Source organism: Varroa destructor, unplaced genomic scaffold, assembly GCF_002443255.2.
Source record: "Varroa destructor unplaced genomic scaffold, Vdes_3.0 BEIS01000007.1, whole genome shotgun sequence".
Taxonomy (NCBI): domain Eukaryota; kingdom Metazoa; phylum Arthropoda; class Arachnida; order Mesostigmata; family Varroidae; genus Varroa; species Varroa destructor.
This window is the reverse complement of record NW_019211460.1, coordinates 31,490,933-31,511,364: the sequence shown is the minus strand read 5'-3', so window position 1 is coordinate 31,511,364 and position 20,432 is coordinate 31,490,933. Positions and strand designations below refer to the sequence as shown.

The window sequence follows — 20,432 nt, the reverse complement described above, 5'->3', positions numbered from 1 at the left end:
TCCAACTGTGTGCATTGATTTTAGTATTATTAAACGAAAAAATAGGATAGAGAAGGATAGAATAGGATAAACAACTAGCAATGACTTCAGCCAATACATCAGATGCTTGGACGCTTACAACATGTGGGGGTACATAGTCAATAAACTTTTGTGCGTGCCCACTTTTTGATAGCTTCCGAGGTGTATGCTAGGTCAAACCACCCTATACCCACGTTTATATCCATGTAAATGAAGATATCGATTTGTATTTTTAGAAATAATTACATATAATTTTATTTGTACTCTTAGAACTTATTCATTTGTTTACGACGTCATTTTGCCATTTTTGTCTTGTTGTTGTTTTCATATGCAATCATCATCAGCATAGCTTCATTTCTTCACACTCATTTTCATTATCTTTATTACCACTATTAGCATACATGTTCATTGCTGTACCTTAGACGTTCACCACACTTGCGCCTCGTATCCTCTCTCTCTCTCTCTCTCTCCGCCACACACCCGCTCGATTTCGCCATGTTTTACTATCTATCTCCCTAGAAAGTGAGAGACACGGAGAGAAAGAGAGAGACAAGCAGAGAAAGAGAAATAGTATTAATTCAGCTATTTATAATACACACAGAGCAGCATATAGTATCATTAGTGATTACTGTAATGATTATTATCGTCGTGTTCATTATTATCGTCTTTATTTTATATTTACTTGATTATTACTACTACTACTATTACGTTTCAAGGCAATATCGTTTCATTTGGCTTTGCCACTTCTTCTGAACCATGCATCCTCTCCGCGTGCTTTTCCACAAATAGGGAACATAAAAGACAGAAGGATTTTCCATGTATGAACAGATGCCTTTTAGCCAATACGAGCCACCTATTCGTTTGCTTTGCCATCTTCACTCGTACTCCAAACGTACACGTAACCCCACTTTTTCTACTGTCTCACCCCGTTTTTCTGTTCCCATGCCTTCAAGCCCGAAAACTAAATACAAATATTGAGCAGCACGTAGGCTTCAACAGTAAACTGGCATTTTCTGCTGTTTCCCTGCTCCATGTTAACGCAGTTACGTTACCAAACTACCTACCAAACCTGCCATTTTTTTCGCCTCGATATTGTTTGCTTCTGCTACTAACGCTACTCTGTCGGTGGCTAAAAACAAAAAAAAAACTCTAATACATATTAGATAATCGATACTGTGAAAACAACAGGAATCACGGTGACAATTATGATATCCTGTATAAATAATTTTCATAATAAATAGTGTTGTTAGTAAACAAGAATGAAATGGAAGCACACGTGCGCTCTCCATCTCTTCAATATATATATATATATATTCTGTTGGTCAATCATGTGGTCCAGCTTAGAAAATTGGGGCATAGTATTGTTGGTAACAATATTTCTATTAAAGTAGCCTGCTTAGTTTTCCTTGCTTTGTATTTTTTTTGCACAGATGTGCGTCGCCTAAACCTGTTTTGGAACCGCCTCGTTAGTGATTTTCTAACAAATAACACAAATCCTAGGGGGCGATCACGTAAATGATTTGCCCGACTGCGAACTACAATATTACCATAAGTGTCCTACCAGCATTTTTCCATATTTCGTACAGAATCGTAGTACGAGATAACATAGTAGTTTTAATCAGATAATGAAGTTCTTAGTTAATTGTGTGGAAGGTCTGTTACGTGCGAGTCATAAGTATGCGTAAAAAACGTATACACGTACATCTACATGCATTTGCCAGCGATTGATGTGTATTTAATGGTCAATGTATACCATGGCATTCCTAAATATTACGAACAACGACAGAAAAGCTGTTGCAGAAGTTTCACTGGACCTTTTCATGTTATGCTGCTGCTGCTGTTTACGAGTTTTGGCAGAAGCAAAAATCGCTGACTTATATCCTTCTGACTACATTTGGTCTTCTCCATTCACGATACGAATTATCAAAAACCAGTCATTTAATATGAAATAGTATCTGTCACCAACTTCAACCAATGTTTATTTTGTTTCCCTTTGATTAGCAGCAATATTCATATAGGCTTTCCCGGTCAATTTAAATGGCTTTTCATAATTAACAGGTAATCAACCGGTTTGTGCTACTCTTAACCAGTAACTCCATATATCATTAGTGTTTGTTATCTATTTTACTCTCTATTAATAATAATAATAATAATAATAATATATTCAGGTTGTATATATACATGCTGTTTACATGTGAACAAGGTAGACGGCATCGCTCCTTCCTACCATCCAGAATGGTTTTTCTGGCACTGTTGGCCCTTCTAAAACACCGTTGAATTTGTTTGCCTTTCTATTACCCAGTATATATATATATATATATATATATATATATATATATATGTATATATATATATATATATATATACTGGGTATATATATAGTCTTTAGCTGGTCGTTTTCTCCTTGTTTCCCGTTTATTTGTATTATTTACGTGTTTAAAATAAAGAAACCACACGGCCAACGCTACGAAAGCCATCTTCGCAGCGGAACGGTCGACGATGGTAGAAAAGCTTTAAGTTGATCGAAAGTGGAGCTATTAGGGTTATTTTTTGCCATCAGCGCTCAAATGGATCCTTAGCTTTCAAATTCGCAAAATTTACACAATTGAATCTCTTATTCAATTTACATGTTTTATAACACAGACAGAACGTTCATGACAGTAAGCCCCTCTAAAAAGAGTGGTCAGCTACACGTGGAATTGTCATACCCTAATGTTTTATATTGACACAAAAAGCGAATTTCGAATTAAAGTTAGTCTTCGAGCCTCGATGTTTCTCTGCAATTTCCATCCCAGAAGTTTAGCTGCCCCTCTACCATTACTACAGTTTGCTCCATCGTTCATCCAAACTCGCACATCGCTATCGCTTTCAACGTTCCATTTTTTCGTCGTTAGAGTGTGACAGGTACCGGAAGTTCTGCATTCAACATGCAAACGTTCGTAACTTAAAAAGTACAGTTATAACTAGAATCATCAGTTAGCGAACCATTAGCCCTGCACTCTTATTAACTTCCTTCGCCATTGCTCGTGACTACACCGGTGTTTCAACCAATGAACGTCTATTTTCATCAGCTTGCCCTTCTAACCTAACGAGTGAACCTCAAGCCTATCCATTCCATGCTGATAGTTTTTATCCGCCAGCATCTGCTAGTTAAAAGAGGCTAGCTGCATACTTGAACACAGCTCAATAGTACAGTCCAGTTCTGTACCAGCGTTTCCCTTGGTCTCTTCTAATCGCCTCAGATGTCGGTGTTAACTAGTACTTCCTCAAACTGTCACCCACACCACTCCACAACAAGAAGATCTGCACAAGTTCCTTTTCAATAGACATCAATACTCATACGATTCATTTTTCCCTCATCGACATTGACGTCTGCATTCGCAGCTAATCCGTTTCTCCAAGACGCTTGTGGTTTGTTTCGTACAAATCGTGACAAGTATAACTTTTTTTTTTTAATAGTAATAATAATGGCAAGATGATGTACAGTAATTATTAATATCAGTGGTAAGATTCTCGTTATTATTATTATAACGTCTTCAGTATATTTCCATTTGCTGTCGGTATCTTTGTTCCTCTTTACAGCTCTGTCTCACTCTCGACCAGTGGGGTAAGAACAACTCTAATTTCCACCTTGACACAGTAAAAAAATGTGATAACATAATGCAGCTACGTAAGTGTGTATATAATCGATATATACTAGCATTATTTTTCCTCGAAATCGGTTTAAATTTCCGGTATCTTATTATCTGCTCTTCACGCTCTTCCTCTTGATAAACTTTATGCTTTCGGTTTTGTATAACTTTATTTATTTCTCTTTATACCAGTTACCATAATAATAGGTTAAGTTGCTCTAAATTATTGTCATGCCGTTGGAGTCATTAGTTTCTCGTGTTCCATTTGTTTGTGATGATCGAGATCAAAAGATTTTGTTGTCGGTGGCTACCTCCAACCGTTGCTATTCTACCCTGTCTGCTATTTGCAACTTCGTGTCCATTGAATACATGACTCTTCGTTTTGTGTAACGTCAGTTGAATCCGTTATAGCGGTGTATATGTGGTTCAGTGCTGGTGTTTGTATTTGGTTTAATATCAGATCAATTCATGAATGAATGCCACAGACAAACAATTATTCGCTAAAAATCTGATACTCGTATGCAGAAAACTCATGAAGCCGCTCTTAGCAACTTAGGGGGGGTACGGATTAGTGTGGGAATTAAAAATCAAATTTGAACCAACGCCGTGAATTATTAGGAGGTCCTAAACGGCAACTATAGTAGTAATGTCAATTAGGACGGTGATGACAGTAGCAATAATCCTTATTGTTATACTTGAGCTTAGCACAATATGCTACTGCTGTGTTAGCCGAAACAATGTTCGCACCGCGTCTGCCAATGGATGCTTCATGGTTGTATACTTCAATTTGTTGTTCATGTTATTAGTATCGTTGGTATCGTCTAATATGCTATTGATGAGCAGACCCATTGAAGAAACATTGGTAGCACATTGCGTAATGAGACCCGGGTTCGATGGCCCTGACTTTGTACATTTATCAGTGGCAGCGGCGACTATCGAGCAGGATGCCGCTTATTCTTCATTCACTGCCATCTCATGTGTCGATAATAATAATAGTAGTTCATATTCAATTTATTGTTACAAGGGACTGCTGCTAAAGATTGCAAACTTATGTATGTGTGTGTGTGTGTGTAATGTATATAATTAACTGTATATAGAGTTTTGCTTTTATTATTTCGTATCGTATTATCAATTGGTTTAATAGTCTCGCGCCAATCTGCTCTATCTGCCATTAAACCAATCACCGGTTTCTATCATTTTGTTTAGGCCTGCTTAGACCACTCCTGTAGAAGTGGATACGGGCTATGTGTACCTCGGTAACCATTGTTGCTGTTGTTGTTATCATAGGTTGAGTAATTTCTTGCTTATTCTAGTTCTATTGCTTTTTCTGGTATTGTAGTTACAGCTGATATCGTCTGCTTGTCTAGTTATGCTTGTAGTGCAATTCGAACAAGTTGACCGCAAAGTTTGATTGGTTACACATTCAAGTACCGCTACACTCGAAGTTTGTTTCTAGTGGCATTGCGTCGATCGGTGCCCGATTTGAACATCGCCGACAGGTTGTTCTGTGCGTTCATCTGCATTTACTCACGTTTCATAGAAATTTTCAACGACAATATCGACTATTAGTTTCATTAGCTGATAAGGGAAGTGAGTTTGTTTCTGTATAATTCGACATAGATCAAAAAGATCTCATAAATGTAATCTTATTCCTTTCAAAAACATGAAAACTTAATTGGCATCCTAAAAAATATCGGCGCGTTTCGCGGGCCAAGTAAGTAGGCTCACTGACAATCTACCACGCCTACCAAAATGATCAATATTCATTTTTATATAAATTACTGTGAAACTTGTTTCTTTTATTCAACCTAACACATATCTATATATAGGTTGCCAGCGAGAAGAATGCCCTTTACGTCAGTTACATAGTTCTGTTGCGTATCACTCTGAACAGTTGTGCCGGTTTTCCCAATGGACGTTCTCCGGTTCGAGTTTCACAAACAATCTGTTCACCGTCATTAATGAGAACGCGACAGGCGATGAGGATATTCAAATAACGTCGCAGAACTAATTTTTCTACCGGCACCACTCCCAGCCAGTCGTCTCAGTTTTTTTTTTTGCAAGGCGCTGCTGTACGCATGCCGGCGAATCTTCGAAAGGGGCGATGTATATCACGTCACTGTTTCTCTTTCTGAGTGTGCCTTACCATACGCGCCACATATGTCATGCCTCGTGTTGTTATCGCCGGCTACGAGAAAACGTTCGGTTCGTCGTCCTCATTGTCATGTTTGCAGGTCTTGGTAGCGGCCTCTGTCTCGATGATCTTCCAACTGCTCGCGGAGATCGTGTTCGGCGACGTTCGCCTGACACAGCCAATTCGAGATGCGATGGCCGCCGGATCCGATCTCAGGGTGAGTATGGACTGGATGGACAGAGGGGCGTCGTCGGTGATGGGGTTGAACTTGGGCTAGTGTTGCCCCCATTAGAGGTGCCGTTAACGAGTGAGGCCAACGTTGATGGTGAAATGGAGAAATCGAATGCCGTGGTCACGTGACCAGTCCCTGACGTTCCTCCGCGCTCCGATGGAGTCTTAGGTGAGGCCAATGGTCGGGGCGATGGGCTAGAACCCGTTGAATTATTATTGTTGCACATGGTAGGTAGACTCGTCAATGGTGAGCGGGGAGACCTCTGTGAGACGATTGATTGCGACCCCATGTGCGATGTAACCGTCCCTCCTCGAGGCGAGAAGACTTGACTCTCGAACGATAGCAGTTGACCCATAAAAGAGAAGTTTGGCGAGATGATCTTGCGCCGACTTTTCACATGTTCGTAAGCATCTTCCATACGAAGTCGTAACGTGGCCATGAGATAGGCCATACATATAGTAGCTGACCGCGATATCCCGGCATGGCAGTGAACTAACACTTTGCCTCCAGAAGCCTTGACGTCATCTGGATAAGATTTATACAAGATCGACCGAAAAACGTTCGAAGAAAAAAAGAACGAAATCAAGTTAGTTAGAACATTTCAGCGTTAGAAACCTCGACCCATAACGATTATGCCGGCCACGACATGTAGAAGGAATTGGACGTAATGCTAATACGATACTAAAAGGCTCAAGTACTTATTATACACTGTCCATGAAGTAATAATTATCTATAATATCTACGTCAACGAGAATATAAATACCTTGAATTACTACCTAGATATAATACGCTAACTCTATCGTCAAATTAATGAATAAGTTTTTCAGTAAACTTCAGATAGACCATGGTTGTCACGTATTTGAAATAAAAGTAATTGAAGATTATAATAATGGCAACTCCTAGTCAATATATTTGCCCTGTGTTTATTATAATGTATTCGGTCACTGCTCTCACGTACTGTCAATTTCACCATTTTTCAAAAATGACAAGGTTATGTATTTATCCTTCGTGAAAGTAGAAGACTTGTATTACCATTAAAAACCCATTATAGTGGTGATCTAACGGCTAAGCTTCCGAGTTCATTTTTCATTCTTTATTGGTTTGTGGCATTCACGCTAGCTGGCAGATCTGCAAATTTCTATATCGTGCGATCGAGTAGCGTGCAATGAGTTTCATTGCAGGAGGCTTGCGAACGTTTGAGCTATAGACGACTCCGCGCGCGTAAATGCGCATATCGAGATGACTTTATGAGAACTCGAAGCTTTCATTTTAGCTCTATGGCAACTGTGGCCTATTCCCATTATAAACATCAAGCGTAACGGCAGTTGCGATAAAACTGTCTGTCCCTTCTCTAGGTACGCCTTATTTTAATCGCTCTGATAGGTTTGGCTTGTTAGATCGACGGCTAACTGACTGTACTGTTGCCCCCACCATTCCACGCGCCGCTATTGTCATGCCGTTGTCCCCCCGGTTGGAACAATAGGTCGACATATACAACTACGACCGCTGCTGCTGCCCACCATAGCTGTACGCACCATCAATTCTTGTCTCGTTGAACCCCTTCAGTCGTTGGCTCGCTCCGTCGCTTCGGTGCTGCTGCGGCAGTTTTGCTCTTAAGCGTCACACGTACCCTTTGTTAAATATGAACGCGATGGGTGCGCGACTGTCTGTGCGAATCTTTAGTGGGAGTGAGTGGAAGTTACGGCTGTGCACAACGAAGGATCAACAACCCCCGAAAATTAACGGAAGAGATCAAACGAATCGACCAATGATCGCATAGCACTGCTTGTTGATGTCGGAGGCTCCTCCGACTCTACCCGATAACAGATCGACTATAGTTCTTGCACAGCCCATATAACGTATTCTTTTATGGGTGGGTTTAGCCAGGGTTCATCGGACCACTACTATAAGCGCCACTTGAGCGATTGGTACGATCAGACAATTATTACATAGCGTCATGTGGGACTGAGTAAGAAGATATTGCCTCCGATGGAGAAGCGCAACAAGTGAAGATCGAATGAACGATCCAGTAGCAATAATTCTACGACGTGAGCAATTATTGATTAGAACTTACATTATGTCGTGCTCGAAGTAAGGGAGAACTGAAATATTACTTCGCCGGAGCATTTTCAAATAGTCATACGTATTCAATGTAAAACTCTATCCAAAGCTACAAAATAGCCAGCGAAAATATCACCTGTAATCTTCTAGCACATCTATATGCATACGCCATTAATGCACCATAATAGCAATATGAGCACAATAACGACATAAACAACAACGGCAACAATGAAAATAGCGGCGGCAACAACAATTGGTCATCACGCCTTAAACGGAAAACATACGCTGTTGTAAATGGATAAAGGTAATACTGTATTGTATATCATAGCAGAAGAATAAGGCCTGGCCGGCGAGAGGTTGATGTTAACAAGTGAAATAAGCAGGGCTTCTGTGCATAATGTTGTTGTTTGTCGAAGTTTATCATATCAGCCAAACTATTGAGGCCTGCTGCATATGTCATGCAAGCATTACTACCGGACTCTTCAAGTTCCGTGTGGCGACAGTCAGCTAGGTAGGCTAGGACAATTTGCCAAACTACTGAATAAATTGACATCCAACGTGACCTTGAGCTTAAGTATTATAGGATATGTAATTTTTCAACAGACAAATAATTGCATCCTATTATGCAATATTCGCCAAAGACACGACTTGAGCTAAGTTTGGAAGGCTACCATCAACAAGCTTCTATTCCATAAAGAAATACTTAGAACTCCTTAACTTACCAAGCTAATCTCATAAATGAATACTCGCCTGGCAACGTGTGTGTATATATACATATATGTCGATACTCACTGATAAATTCAATTGCCCGCCGAAACCACACGCCGATATCTTCACTGGTTGAATCTTCAACGGGTATGGCCATATACCGGAAAACGTCCTCGAAATGGTTAGGGCAATTGTGCGACACGTTCAGTAAGGCTGTAATCTTTAACCTGTCACAGAGAGCAATCATCATGCATTATCATGAATGACCAACACTTGTTATAGAACCAGCTTTTACGTTACCAAAATCAGCAAAAACGTATTTGTGCAACATAAATCTATGTGTACTTGGCACCTATATGTGTTTTCGACTAACGCATTTTAATTTCTCTAATTCAGTTCTAATGGGCCTTTATCAAATAACTACAGGGTAATCATTATAGGATATGCAGTACTAACGCGCCAAGAGAGTTTTTTTTATAAGTAGACGTATACAATGTGCATACATGTTCATGTACTTATATAAATTTTGTTCTTGTTCCGTAAGTTAGATCTGAGCTAATTGAAGTTTGGCAAAAATAATAATGTTGGATGAATGAAACGATAAACAATATATGAAAGCTAAAGTATAACTAGCTAACTTGAACAGCCAAGCTTCTTGATAAAAAAAAAATAAAAAAAAAACAGGAGTTGGTGCTTCAAACTCGGTCAGTGGCAAATGCTCTACAACCTGTGTGAATAAGGAAAATCATGACTAGTCAACTTACAGAACAGCGAAATAAAACAAAACAAATAAACCTGTCTGCTATTTTCATATAGGGCCAGAGATATACTAACCTTTGTAGCGTAGCCTTATTACTAGCATGGTACTCGCTCCCGAGAAATAAATGGGGCAGAATTTCGACCGGGTCTTGTTGCTCCTGCTGATACCACGGCAAGGTGCTTGCGTGGGGCACGTGGCCGTTGTGATTGTTGCTGTGACTATTAATCGGGCCTAGACCGTTGGCCGCTTGCGCAAGGGCCGGCGAAGATGAACTGCGCGATAGAGCTCCCAGTGGCGAAAGGGTGGGTGGCCATAGATGATTGTGTCCCGCATGTCCTGCGAGTCCGGCTGGTGGAGATCGCGGCGCATGATTCAGCCCCAACGGATGGACTCCTTGTCCCGATCCACACGTCACTGGGCCCGATACACATAGATGTGGGTAATGCTGCCAGAACTGCTGAAAGCCTCCTAAAAATTCGTTCATGCGAAGTTGAAAACGACAGGTGGAAGGGACGCCATAGTTAGAGATACGATAAGGTATCGGATCAGTAGGTCAAAACACGTAGGACACACAGAACGATGATTTTCCACTCGAGAAAAAGTCTACCTAAAGACTAAGTCGTTATTAGCACCAATAAATTACCACAATGATGGCACTGAGGGCCATTGCTAAGATTACGTAGATTGCACATGAACGGAGTTCATCTCCTAAGGCCAACATAGCAGATACAGAAAGACGGGCGGAGTTATATGTGCACGACAAGTAAATATAAATGGCAAACGGACCTCCACTAGGTCCGCCCGTAGACAATTCGATGAGGAAGATACAGAAGAGATAAAAAAAAAAGGTTCATCGGACAGGATAAATGTCAAATAATCGGAGCGAATCTTAGAATTCAAGATCGTCCAGATACGGCGCGCGTCCGGCGCCAGCGTGTACTCGCCTGCCATCTGGCATACTATATGGTTTAGACACTCGAACCGTAGCGATTTATTATATGTGTAAATGTACAAAATGACGTACGTTCGCGAATGCGTTCATATTTGCTTCGATCAAGCTGTACGACGTTTAATAGTAGAAAATAAGTCGGAGGTTTGCTATTGACATAGTGCGTATGCATAGATACGCTTGTATGAATATGTATGAACAATTTTACTTGGACTGGTGAGCCGTCATTTTGCATTGGGTTGATCCAATTAAATGCAGGCCCAATCACAGTAATGGTAACCATGAAAAAATGTGCTAGGAATCATTAATGACAATTCAGCGAAACATTTCTCACAGCGCTCATCTACAATGGGCATATTTACGACAGTTTCGATTTAAATATTATTTATTGATTCATTGTTTTTTTTTCTCTTAGAACCATACGACTGTCTTTCAGAACTAGACATGCCATTCCGATAATATCCCGCAGTCTAAGTAGATACTGACCATCATTAAATAATTTCAACGAAAAGGTCAGCTTTTTCATAAAACTAGTTTGTTTAGTAAATAATACTACCTGCTATGTACCCGCCTTTATGTAAGTGCTAAAATGTAGTAGAATGTAAAATGCATGGCAATGTAGTGCCTACTCTAATACATGCTACTGGGAAACACCACGTGATGTATATATGTACACACATACGTGCTAAGTATATATATATAAAACATTTATTGTTCAGCAACCGCAATGACATTTAACCCGGTATAATCATGAAATCCGCGATACAGGACAGTCTCTAGATACATCCTGCTATTGCTGCTAACAGAGACCGACTTCGACGCGCACATGAACTATGCACAGACACTACGCACAAGAACGCCGCCCATGCGTCCCTGGCAGCAGTCGCCAGCGGAGGCGATCGTACAGCAGAGGATAAAAATGCGGGAGAAAGTGTGTGCGAGGGGCAATGCAGGGCTGGAGCTGAAAATAAAATTTTGTTTGTTTTCTAGTTTTTCAGTTCTAATAGAACTGTCTAAGTACCCGCTGAAACACGACAGGACATACGAAGTTGAATAGGCAAACGTACACGCCACTCACTTCGCCCATGGCAATGGTTCACCGCAATAGCTGTCCTACAATCGTAGATGCTAATCGATTGTATATATGTGTATGGGTGATAGGCGTGGATCACTCGCGTCTAGAGAAAACAAATAGACCTAAGCTGTACGTTCTTGTTGGTCGATATCCAGTCGATAGGCAGACCTACCGTGTTATCGGTCTGAGTAATACGACACACCACAACGACGGGTTGTCCGCAGGCAAATAATACTTCCTTGTGTATATCTTTGACGCATGTTATTACTTGAAAGAGTGCTTGGCTAAACGGGTGTCCAAATTCACTTTTGTTACGTATTATGCTATTATATGTATACATACATATCAGACGAGTACGATGCATGCATACACTCAGCGTACATGTGGCAGAAAGCTGTGGTTGAGCCTGTCGCCGGCCATGTTTTGCTTGAACTGATCGCTATGAGATGCATCCAGGGTGGATACTGGCAATTTTCAGGTGCAATACACCTCGCTCAATCTGGGTTCTTCACAGAGAAATGCCATCTGCATTAATGCTGGTTGTAGACCAGAACCTCACAGATGGTTTTCAGAGTCAAAAGTGGAAGTGAATCTCATCCTAAGCATTGGTCGACGGTCTTGACAATGCTTCACAAAATCATTTCGATAATATCGAGCTTTGCCCTATTTTTCGATTAAGGCCCTTTCTCTCTCCCTCTCTCTCTCTCTCTTTACGGGAACAGGTAACTAGCGGCAGCAATACTAGGAGCGACCACTGCTCGGAATTATGATTAATACATCTGACTGTATGGGTTAGTTTCTGCATTAGCAAAAACACTGAACCTGCCATCATTAAGGGTTAACTAGCCGTTAGACTTTTCTAGTTTGGACTATCGAAGTCCGTCCTTCTTTCCACCGCCAGCGTCACTGCGTCCGCTCTTGTTCGACAATCGGACCCGTGCTATAATCTAGATCAGCGTCCGTGGCGAAACTGGCCAAAAGAGGAAAACAGCCGACAGACACTTCTATCATTCACCGTCAACGTCCTAGCCCACTGAGAAATACAGCTGACTCCAGCAGCGGTAGTCGTCGTAGTAATGGCGGAAACAAGCGGGGTAGCTAGCTAGTCATGAACTACATTGGTCGCAGCTTGCTTTACCATGGCTTGTCGTAAACGAGTCCTGTACTAGCGCGAGAGCTGGAGACCGCTAAAATGACCGTTGCTGTGCGTCAGGGAGCGCGAATGATGAACAGGAAAAATTAACAAGCATGCAGCCGCGCTGCTTCCTCTACAACTAGCAAGCTGCAATATAGTAAACTCGAAATACTTTATTATTATTGCAGCCGAATAGCTAAAAAGATTTATCTGCGCACAAAAATGTATAAATAATTTTGTCGACGACTTACGACGAATGCCACCACATTCGAAACCGAACAAATAGCGCGTTTATGCACAGATAAGCCAAAAATTCTATGACTAATTTTTTATGGCTGAATGGAGAACTCGTGAGAATTGCGGGCTGGGAAAAGGGATCTGTATGTATGACAACGATGGGTTTCGCGTAATCTCTTAAACTGACGAGTTCTGTGATAGTACTGAAGATTAATCAAATACATATTGATCAAACATTTTATAAAGCACTGCACTTGTCATCGGCACTTTCTTGAGTGAGAAGGGCAAATTTGTGTACAGCCAAACGGAACGTTCCCAGTCATTTGCACATGCTCAGAGATCACAGAACAGGTCAGAGGATGCTTTTGCTTTTATATGACTCGATGATATGACAAGACACATTCTGTCGACCACTGTTGAATGCATTGTTACTGTCAACCCCTTAAGACATTTGCGCACACAAATGGCCAGACTGATTATACTTCAGCAATCAACATATTGCCCCCTGTCACATAGCACATCTATGCGCTGCCTTGTTCACATTGCCAATCACAACGTAGGAAAGCCAGTATGCTGATTGCGCTCATTTCTACGCGGTCATCATTCTCATCCTAGAGCTACTGCTAAAACAGCGCGAGCGGCAGACAAGTGGAGAAAAGTGGTTTGCTGTAATGCGTCGTGGGGGCGTTGAACGATGTAGCGGGAGGAGCTTTGCCACCAATAACTGCCGCGATGATCGATGTCAGTGGCATAACACGACATCACCCATTGGCTTCGTTAGCCTTCAACAGTGGCTACTGCTACTGCTAATACGACAGTTTCATCATTTCTGGGAAGAAAAAGAGCAGAAGGGCAGAACAGGCATTCGGTAACTCTCGGACCGATTACAATCGACGATCCGTCCATTATCCGACGGTCGCGAAAACTATAGTTAAACATTGTCGAAAACCACTATGTGCGCCATGTACGTGAATCCTTCACAGATACAGGGCTCTTGAGTCAAATTGGCGCACGTTATGGAGCCTGTTTATTGTAGCAGACATGCGCTCCTGATGCCAAAACAATGCCAGTTCCTCCTATGCAACAAAACTTCCTTTTGGCAGAGGCAAAATGCCAGTTTTCGAAATATTAGCGAAGATTAACTATTATATAGTACGTTCGCACCAGATTGACCCTTGATGATGGTACATGTTCTTGGTTATCCGGAATCGAAGCTTACCGCATACGACTGAACGGTTTGCTGTTGTCAAAGGGATAGAATTAGCCTTCTTTATATCGTAACGAAAGAAACATACAAAACTGAGAATGCGTAAACATGCGCTTTTGACGCTGGTCTCTTGATGCTCGTTTGTCTGTACCTAAATTTTCGAAATAATCACGCTATCGTAAGTTGTAAAGCTTGCCACGGTGAAAGCCTAGGTCATAGTGAAACAACGAACGAAATAGGTATCACTCCGCGTAACGAAGCCAAATCAGATCAATAATGAACTCGCTAAATACTGAGCCATTTCAATTCAAGTGACGGTCTCAACAATATTACTATATTGTATTATTTGGTATATTCATCGTAGCCGGGCGAAATAAATATGACGTCGTCATCAATGGGACGCAAAGACTGTAGCGGTAATTATTAGATCATAATGAGAAACCTATACTATCCATAGCATTATATATCTAACAGCGGGTGATAGCTGTTACTGCAACCAGCTCAATCTCGTTGCCTTCTCCGTCCAGAATACAACTGTCCACTCGTGGGTGTCTCTCTGCGTATGTGTCTGTCCGTCTATTGGCTAGAGATACTAATAACCTTAATATTTGTCTTATTGCTGCTTTTACATTACATATGGGACAACAAAATGCAACGTCGTATCTACGATGCTAAAACGCTATATGACGCTCACTGTCTGAAACTTCTCACACATATATTTATAAGCATAGCTCATACTTTCATTCACGTTTGTCCGCGTATAGACACCGTCTGCAGATAGACCTAGACATGCAGAGCAGACAGACTAAAATAGACACCTATGTTGGGAACGAGCCAAGTGAGGGGGGCAGCAGAGAGAGAGAGAGAGAGAGCAAAAGTCCCTTCGTTGTTTTCTCCCCAGTAGAACGCATACGGCCGGCTACCAACGGCCCAGTATACACAGCCACCACCATCGTATATAGGAACATTAAAAAAAAAGTTTGCTTACGACCGCGCGTTGATGGGTATCTCTATATATACGTATAATGAGTATTCACACATTCGCTATTATTGTTGTCCATTGCGATTGCACTATAGTTCGCCGGATGGTCGGACAACGTTTGGAGGAGGCTGACAGTGGGGCTCTGCTCCTACCTAGCACCAAAAAACAGCAGTCGTATAATGTACATATAAATAAGTGTGACTGTGCGTATTTCACAACCGAGCAGTTGCTAATGGCGGTAAAGGCAGACGAGGAGGCAGTACTATACTAGCAGACCCCGGCTAGAATCAATTGCGGTAGGAGCACAGAATAAAATCAGACCCATCCAGGGCGCTGGCTGCATCTCTTTCATATTACTCATTACCTTTTTACTTCAATGAAGATAGTGCCCATGCAGTAATCACTTGTCAGACGCCTGTATATGTGTATGATATGACTAAGCGCCAATGCGTGCACCGTGACGCTTTTGGCGTTCTTGTCGCTATCGTAGTGACTGAACAAACTGATGCCAAACGTTAACTACGTAGGAACATGCCCTCGAACGCGTGCCGTAGCTCCCGCTAGTTCATTGTAAAATTCGTCGTAATGAACCACCACAAAGGCCATCACCAGTTAGCCACAGCCAACCGTTCTATTGTACGCTGCATACGCCATGACGATTGTACGACGTGAAGGAGATTTAGAAAAAGAAACATGCTTAGTTGAGGTCGCCTTGAAGAGCGGAGCTCAACTCCTTTCGACTGAAAGCTGTTCCCTTTGTGCTTAACCTTTGATGCGAGCGATGTTTTTAGCAATGCCTTATATTAAGTCCTGGCCGCCGTTAATTGTGCACGCTTACTTCGGCCGCTGTTGGAGCGGTGACAAGGGCTGTCGTTCCTATTAGGGCCGCCACAATCATCTTCTATGCAAAACAGTAACTACAATTGCAGGACCAATAAACACTGTAGCTGTAATTCAGTTACCTAGCAATGCTTACCGACCTGAACAACTGCAACAGCAGCTGAGACTACAATCGGTGTCCACAACTACGTGTAATCAGCGGCCCAAAATGTCCGATATTCACCGCAATGCCAACTACGTCCGTGGTCGCGACCACTCTATGTCTTTTTTACAGGCCCTTGTAGCACAATCGCAGGTACTACGTGTCGGCAAGATAACATCAAAGTAAGCAGTCGCCGGCCAAGATATCGTAACTACACAGAAACCACGAGAAAAACGCGTACGCATAGCCGTCATCACTGTCGTCAGTCATTTGATCTTATTCACCTAAGCGACGGCGCCAACTAGCTGTATGTGTGCGCGTGTATCAATACTGTTGATTGGTATATGAGGCCGGTGACAGCCGAACAAACCCGCTGGATAAGCTCCCTGCTTCTTTCTTGTTGTTTTGTTCTAGCTTACGATCAAGGACTTCGAAACATCATCGTCACAGTCCGTATTCTCAAACGTCAAGAGTGACCAACCACAGTCAAGCACTTCCTCTCGGTTATATCCAAAATATAATATAGCGAACGTGTAACACATCATTATCTTGACTTACTAATACTATTATTGCTGTTACAGAACGAATATATTTCGTTGTGGTAGCACCCCTCGTCACTGAAATTCGCCTTAGTATGCACGATAATAAGCCTCCCTCGTCACGAGAATGACGTGCTGAGTTCAACCGAATCACAATTCAATAACGAAAACAATAACACCACAATCGCCGTCCTCTAAATTAACCTTGCTCCTACGATGTGCGCTCTATACCGTACATATAGAAAATTATTCTAGATACATATGTAAACCTATTACGATCAATCGATATCTGTTTGCCGTTAGCGACTCGCGTGCATCTACTTTTTGCCGTCTAATTCCTCCCTGCCGGCAGATATTGATGTCGATGGCGTTACGCGCGATAATAATCGTCAACACTCACCGACGAACGCTGTTACGTAGATTATGAATAGATGATTACGTAGCTGGCTGGTTCACCGTTCATCGTTGAACAGCGATAGCCCTCCACGGCCATTGATGGTCGTGATCAAAGACCGCGACACATAAGATGGCTCCTGACGCCTTATTCAATGGCTCATTCACGGTTCGCCGCGGCGTGTCGTGTCATGCAATCATCCTTCTTTTTTTCTGTCTGCCTTCAGACTTTCCTATTTGAATCCTTCGTCGTTCCCTTGCTGTTCAGCTTTTGCAGGCTTTGTTTTACTTTCCGTGTTCGTCGACGACGACGACGACGACGACGACTCAAAACTGATAACGTCGCAGCAGTAGACCTTTTTCATTTTCCACTCAGTCCAGTGATACTGCTGCTGCTCGTACGAGCATCTTTATTACTGTCAGCAATGAGCTAAAGAAGCTAAAGCCACGCTAACTCCACTTGTGACGACGATGAACACGACGCGACCTAGTGCACATAGCGTAGCATATATAGTATTAGAAGCATGTGCGAATACGTGCCCGCTGTTCCAGCTCTATATATATGCACATTTAACCCAGCTGGATTCAACCCAGGGCAAGCAGCAGAATCGACGGAGCGACGGAACCCATTCATGACCACAAGATTCACCGCCTGAACTCTCGCTCGTCGGTAAATTGGTGCAGTGTTGGCAAAATGGAGCGGCTTCAAAAACGGCAATAGTCACCGCCGCCTCTCAAGTGGACGCCACGAAAAGAGTAATGACGAGAACAGCCATCATCGGTTTACGTCAAGCAACGCCGATCGCTGTTTCCGCAATGAGTTACGTGTTTGCCCGCTAGACTTTGGGATACGTCCGTGGTCTGGATTTGAGTCCAGGCGCTAACACACTTCGATTCGAGTCACTCTCTGGAGTAATGCTTAAGGACAGGGCGAAAAACATAATGCCAGCTAACAAGCCGTGACTTACGTTTCGCTAGTGAACCAGTGTGAGCAAGACTAACCCAGTATCAGCTCAGATTCGTTTACTTGCCCTGGCTACATAAACCTACTAGTAGGGCAACTCGACTGGAGTCGAAGAATAACCAAAATCAACTTGTCAATATATACGTAGAACGTATCGCATGGCATTTTATTTACCCGCAAAGCTTCGCAAAGAAATCACATGCAGAGGAACAGAAGAAGACACACACACACCGATAGGCATAGCCGCTTGTCTAGGCAAAAGCTGCTTAGATGCACCGCAACGCGCATACGAACAAATGAGGACTATTTGAGAAATAGTCAGGTATAATATTCTACACACATATATACGCAACCGTTTCCGCTCATTCAAGGTACAGAAATATATATACAAAGCATCCACGCACTGCATAGGGTAGTATGTGAGTATACCTCAGGTATTTGTTTCTACTATAACACGATGTATACGTATATCGGACTGATAATGAATAGGAGGAACAAATGATGGTATTATAAATGAGTATTGACATCGTAACGGGCTAGGATGGATAGCTAGCGCACCAATCTTTTTTTATGAACAAACTCATCGTTTTGTGCACACCTGTATCGTAAACATGTGGCAAAGCCGAGATCTTGGATTACAATACATTTGTACATCCGGCAGATAGTAATGCTTACGCTAAATGCGAGATATAAATAAATTAGGATGGGTAAAAGATAACTGAGGTAGCGCGTGTGCTATACTCGTACGAATGATCTATATCGTGTACACACCCCCAGCGACAATCCGGGTGGCAAATACGTAGGCATTGTTCCTTTTTCCCATACTCGCGCCACTTCACTGATCAGTTACCACACCACCTTGGAAAAGGTGGACTCCGCCCCCTTCGTCTTTCCTATTAAGACCACCAAAATACTAAATTGTCAGTGCTGATATGATAACGGTCATGATGGTGCGATCATATTCTGTATAACAACTATCACGGCAGCCGCCTGCCGTGGCTACAGCGGCCGCCGGTCCGGGGCACCAGAAACACGACCATCATTGCGATCGTACGATGAGTAAGTGGCATTGCCCAAATCTTGGGATACATATGAAAGTACATATCGTCGCTCAGTAGAAATAAACAACGTCATTTACTACACGCGTTGCATGACGCGCTCAGTAGGGTATTTGGCACAAGTTATCATCAGCATGCACTACTAACGTGGCCAAGACAGCTACCACTGCCGCTGCACGCCATCTTTTCTGAGTAGTGTTCCCATGAAAGTCAACATCAATCGATCGTCGTTGCCGGTGCAATTCGGGCTGCCGAAAGCAGAGCAAGAGTACAGTATCACTAAGAAGGGAATATCGCTCAATGTAATACAAACCGAAATGCGTTGTTATATATCAGAAAACGGTCCAGCGAAATAACGAGGCAGAGAAACAGATTGATAGCTGGGTGGACGGATGGCTGGGCAAGAAGACTAAGAGAATAGAGGGCACGCGATGGGATCGACTTGCAGGTAATAATCAGCAGTCGATCGCTGCGTTTTGTCCTAGACAGCGCAAGAAGCCCAACATCTACCTGTGCCGGTAGCTGGTGCCGGTTCGACTGGTCAGCAAGCTGCATTGTTCCAGGAATTCACTCAGGGCTAGCAAATAACGTTGTCTTTTGGTTTTTTTCTTTCCATCAGTTTGTTCTGGTGTGATGATAATGACGAATATGCAGTAGTCTTCTCATTCAGGTTTTTCCAGGCTGGTCCACACTTCAAGACATGCTACATGGCTTTTAATAAAATAGGCTGTTGCATAACTTTAAAGTCATCGTTCGTAGTAGTAGACCGAAGACAAAGTATTGTATATACATTGAACTGGTGGTGAAGACTGACCATTTTGTATTATTTTGCCAATGCTAGTTCATGAGACATCTTTCTAGTCATTGTCAATAATGTGCTTCATCGATTTACCAACTATCAGTTGGCTAGATGGTACGATAGTAAGACTTCGCTGTTTATAAAACTCGTGCCGTTCTCCAACTTAACAGCTATTGCCCCCTGACGGGTACACGAAACCGTCACAGCGTAATTAGAATTTATCGTTCTGTTTCTGAAAAGGGTCTTTTATTTAACAACAAAGTACGTCAGGCAAAACCAGAGTGGTTAAGTCAATATCGTCTGATACTAATCCTTCTATTTTATTGCTTTATGATTTCAAGGAGCCTGCCTCTGAATTTCTTGTTTGAGAGCTAAACCTATTAGTATCGTCAGCCGCCGCTGGCAAAAGCACTACGAACGGTGCATGAAAAAAGCAGCAGCTTTTTTGACTCTGTCGTATGCTAACAATGTTGTCAAGATATCGTTCTCGTCAACGGAGAACGTGAGCAGCGTCATCCGCACTGCCAACAACGTCATGCGCGTTGGACGTAATCGTAACGGCTGACA

General features: G+C 42.3%; 1 protein-coding gene across 1 annotated transcript in view; it reads right to left on the bottom strand.

Annotated features, from left to right (window-relative positions):
* Positions 1 to 241: 241 nt before the first annotated feature.
* The window catches only part of LOC111255027 (dual specificity protein phosphatase 5-like), a 67,295-nt gene continuing 47,104 nt past the window's right edge, over positions 242 to 20,432 (bottom strand). Inside the window, exons 2-4 of the mRNA XM_022816655.2 lie at positions 9,620 to 10,013; positions 8,870 to 9,012; positions 242 to 6,541 (exon numbers count right to left, since the gene is read on the bottom strand). Of these exons, the coding sequence (XP_022672390.1) occupies positions 5,997 to 6,541; positions 8,870 to 9,012; positions 9,620 to 10,013 (1,082 nt within the window). The 3' untranslated portion in view covers positions 242 to 5,996. The remainder of the gene's footprint in view (positions 6,542 to 8,869; positions 9,013 to 9,619; positions 10,014 to 20,432) is intronic.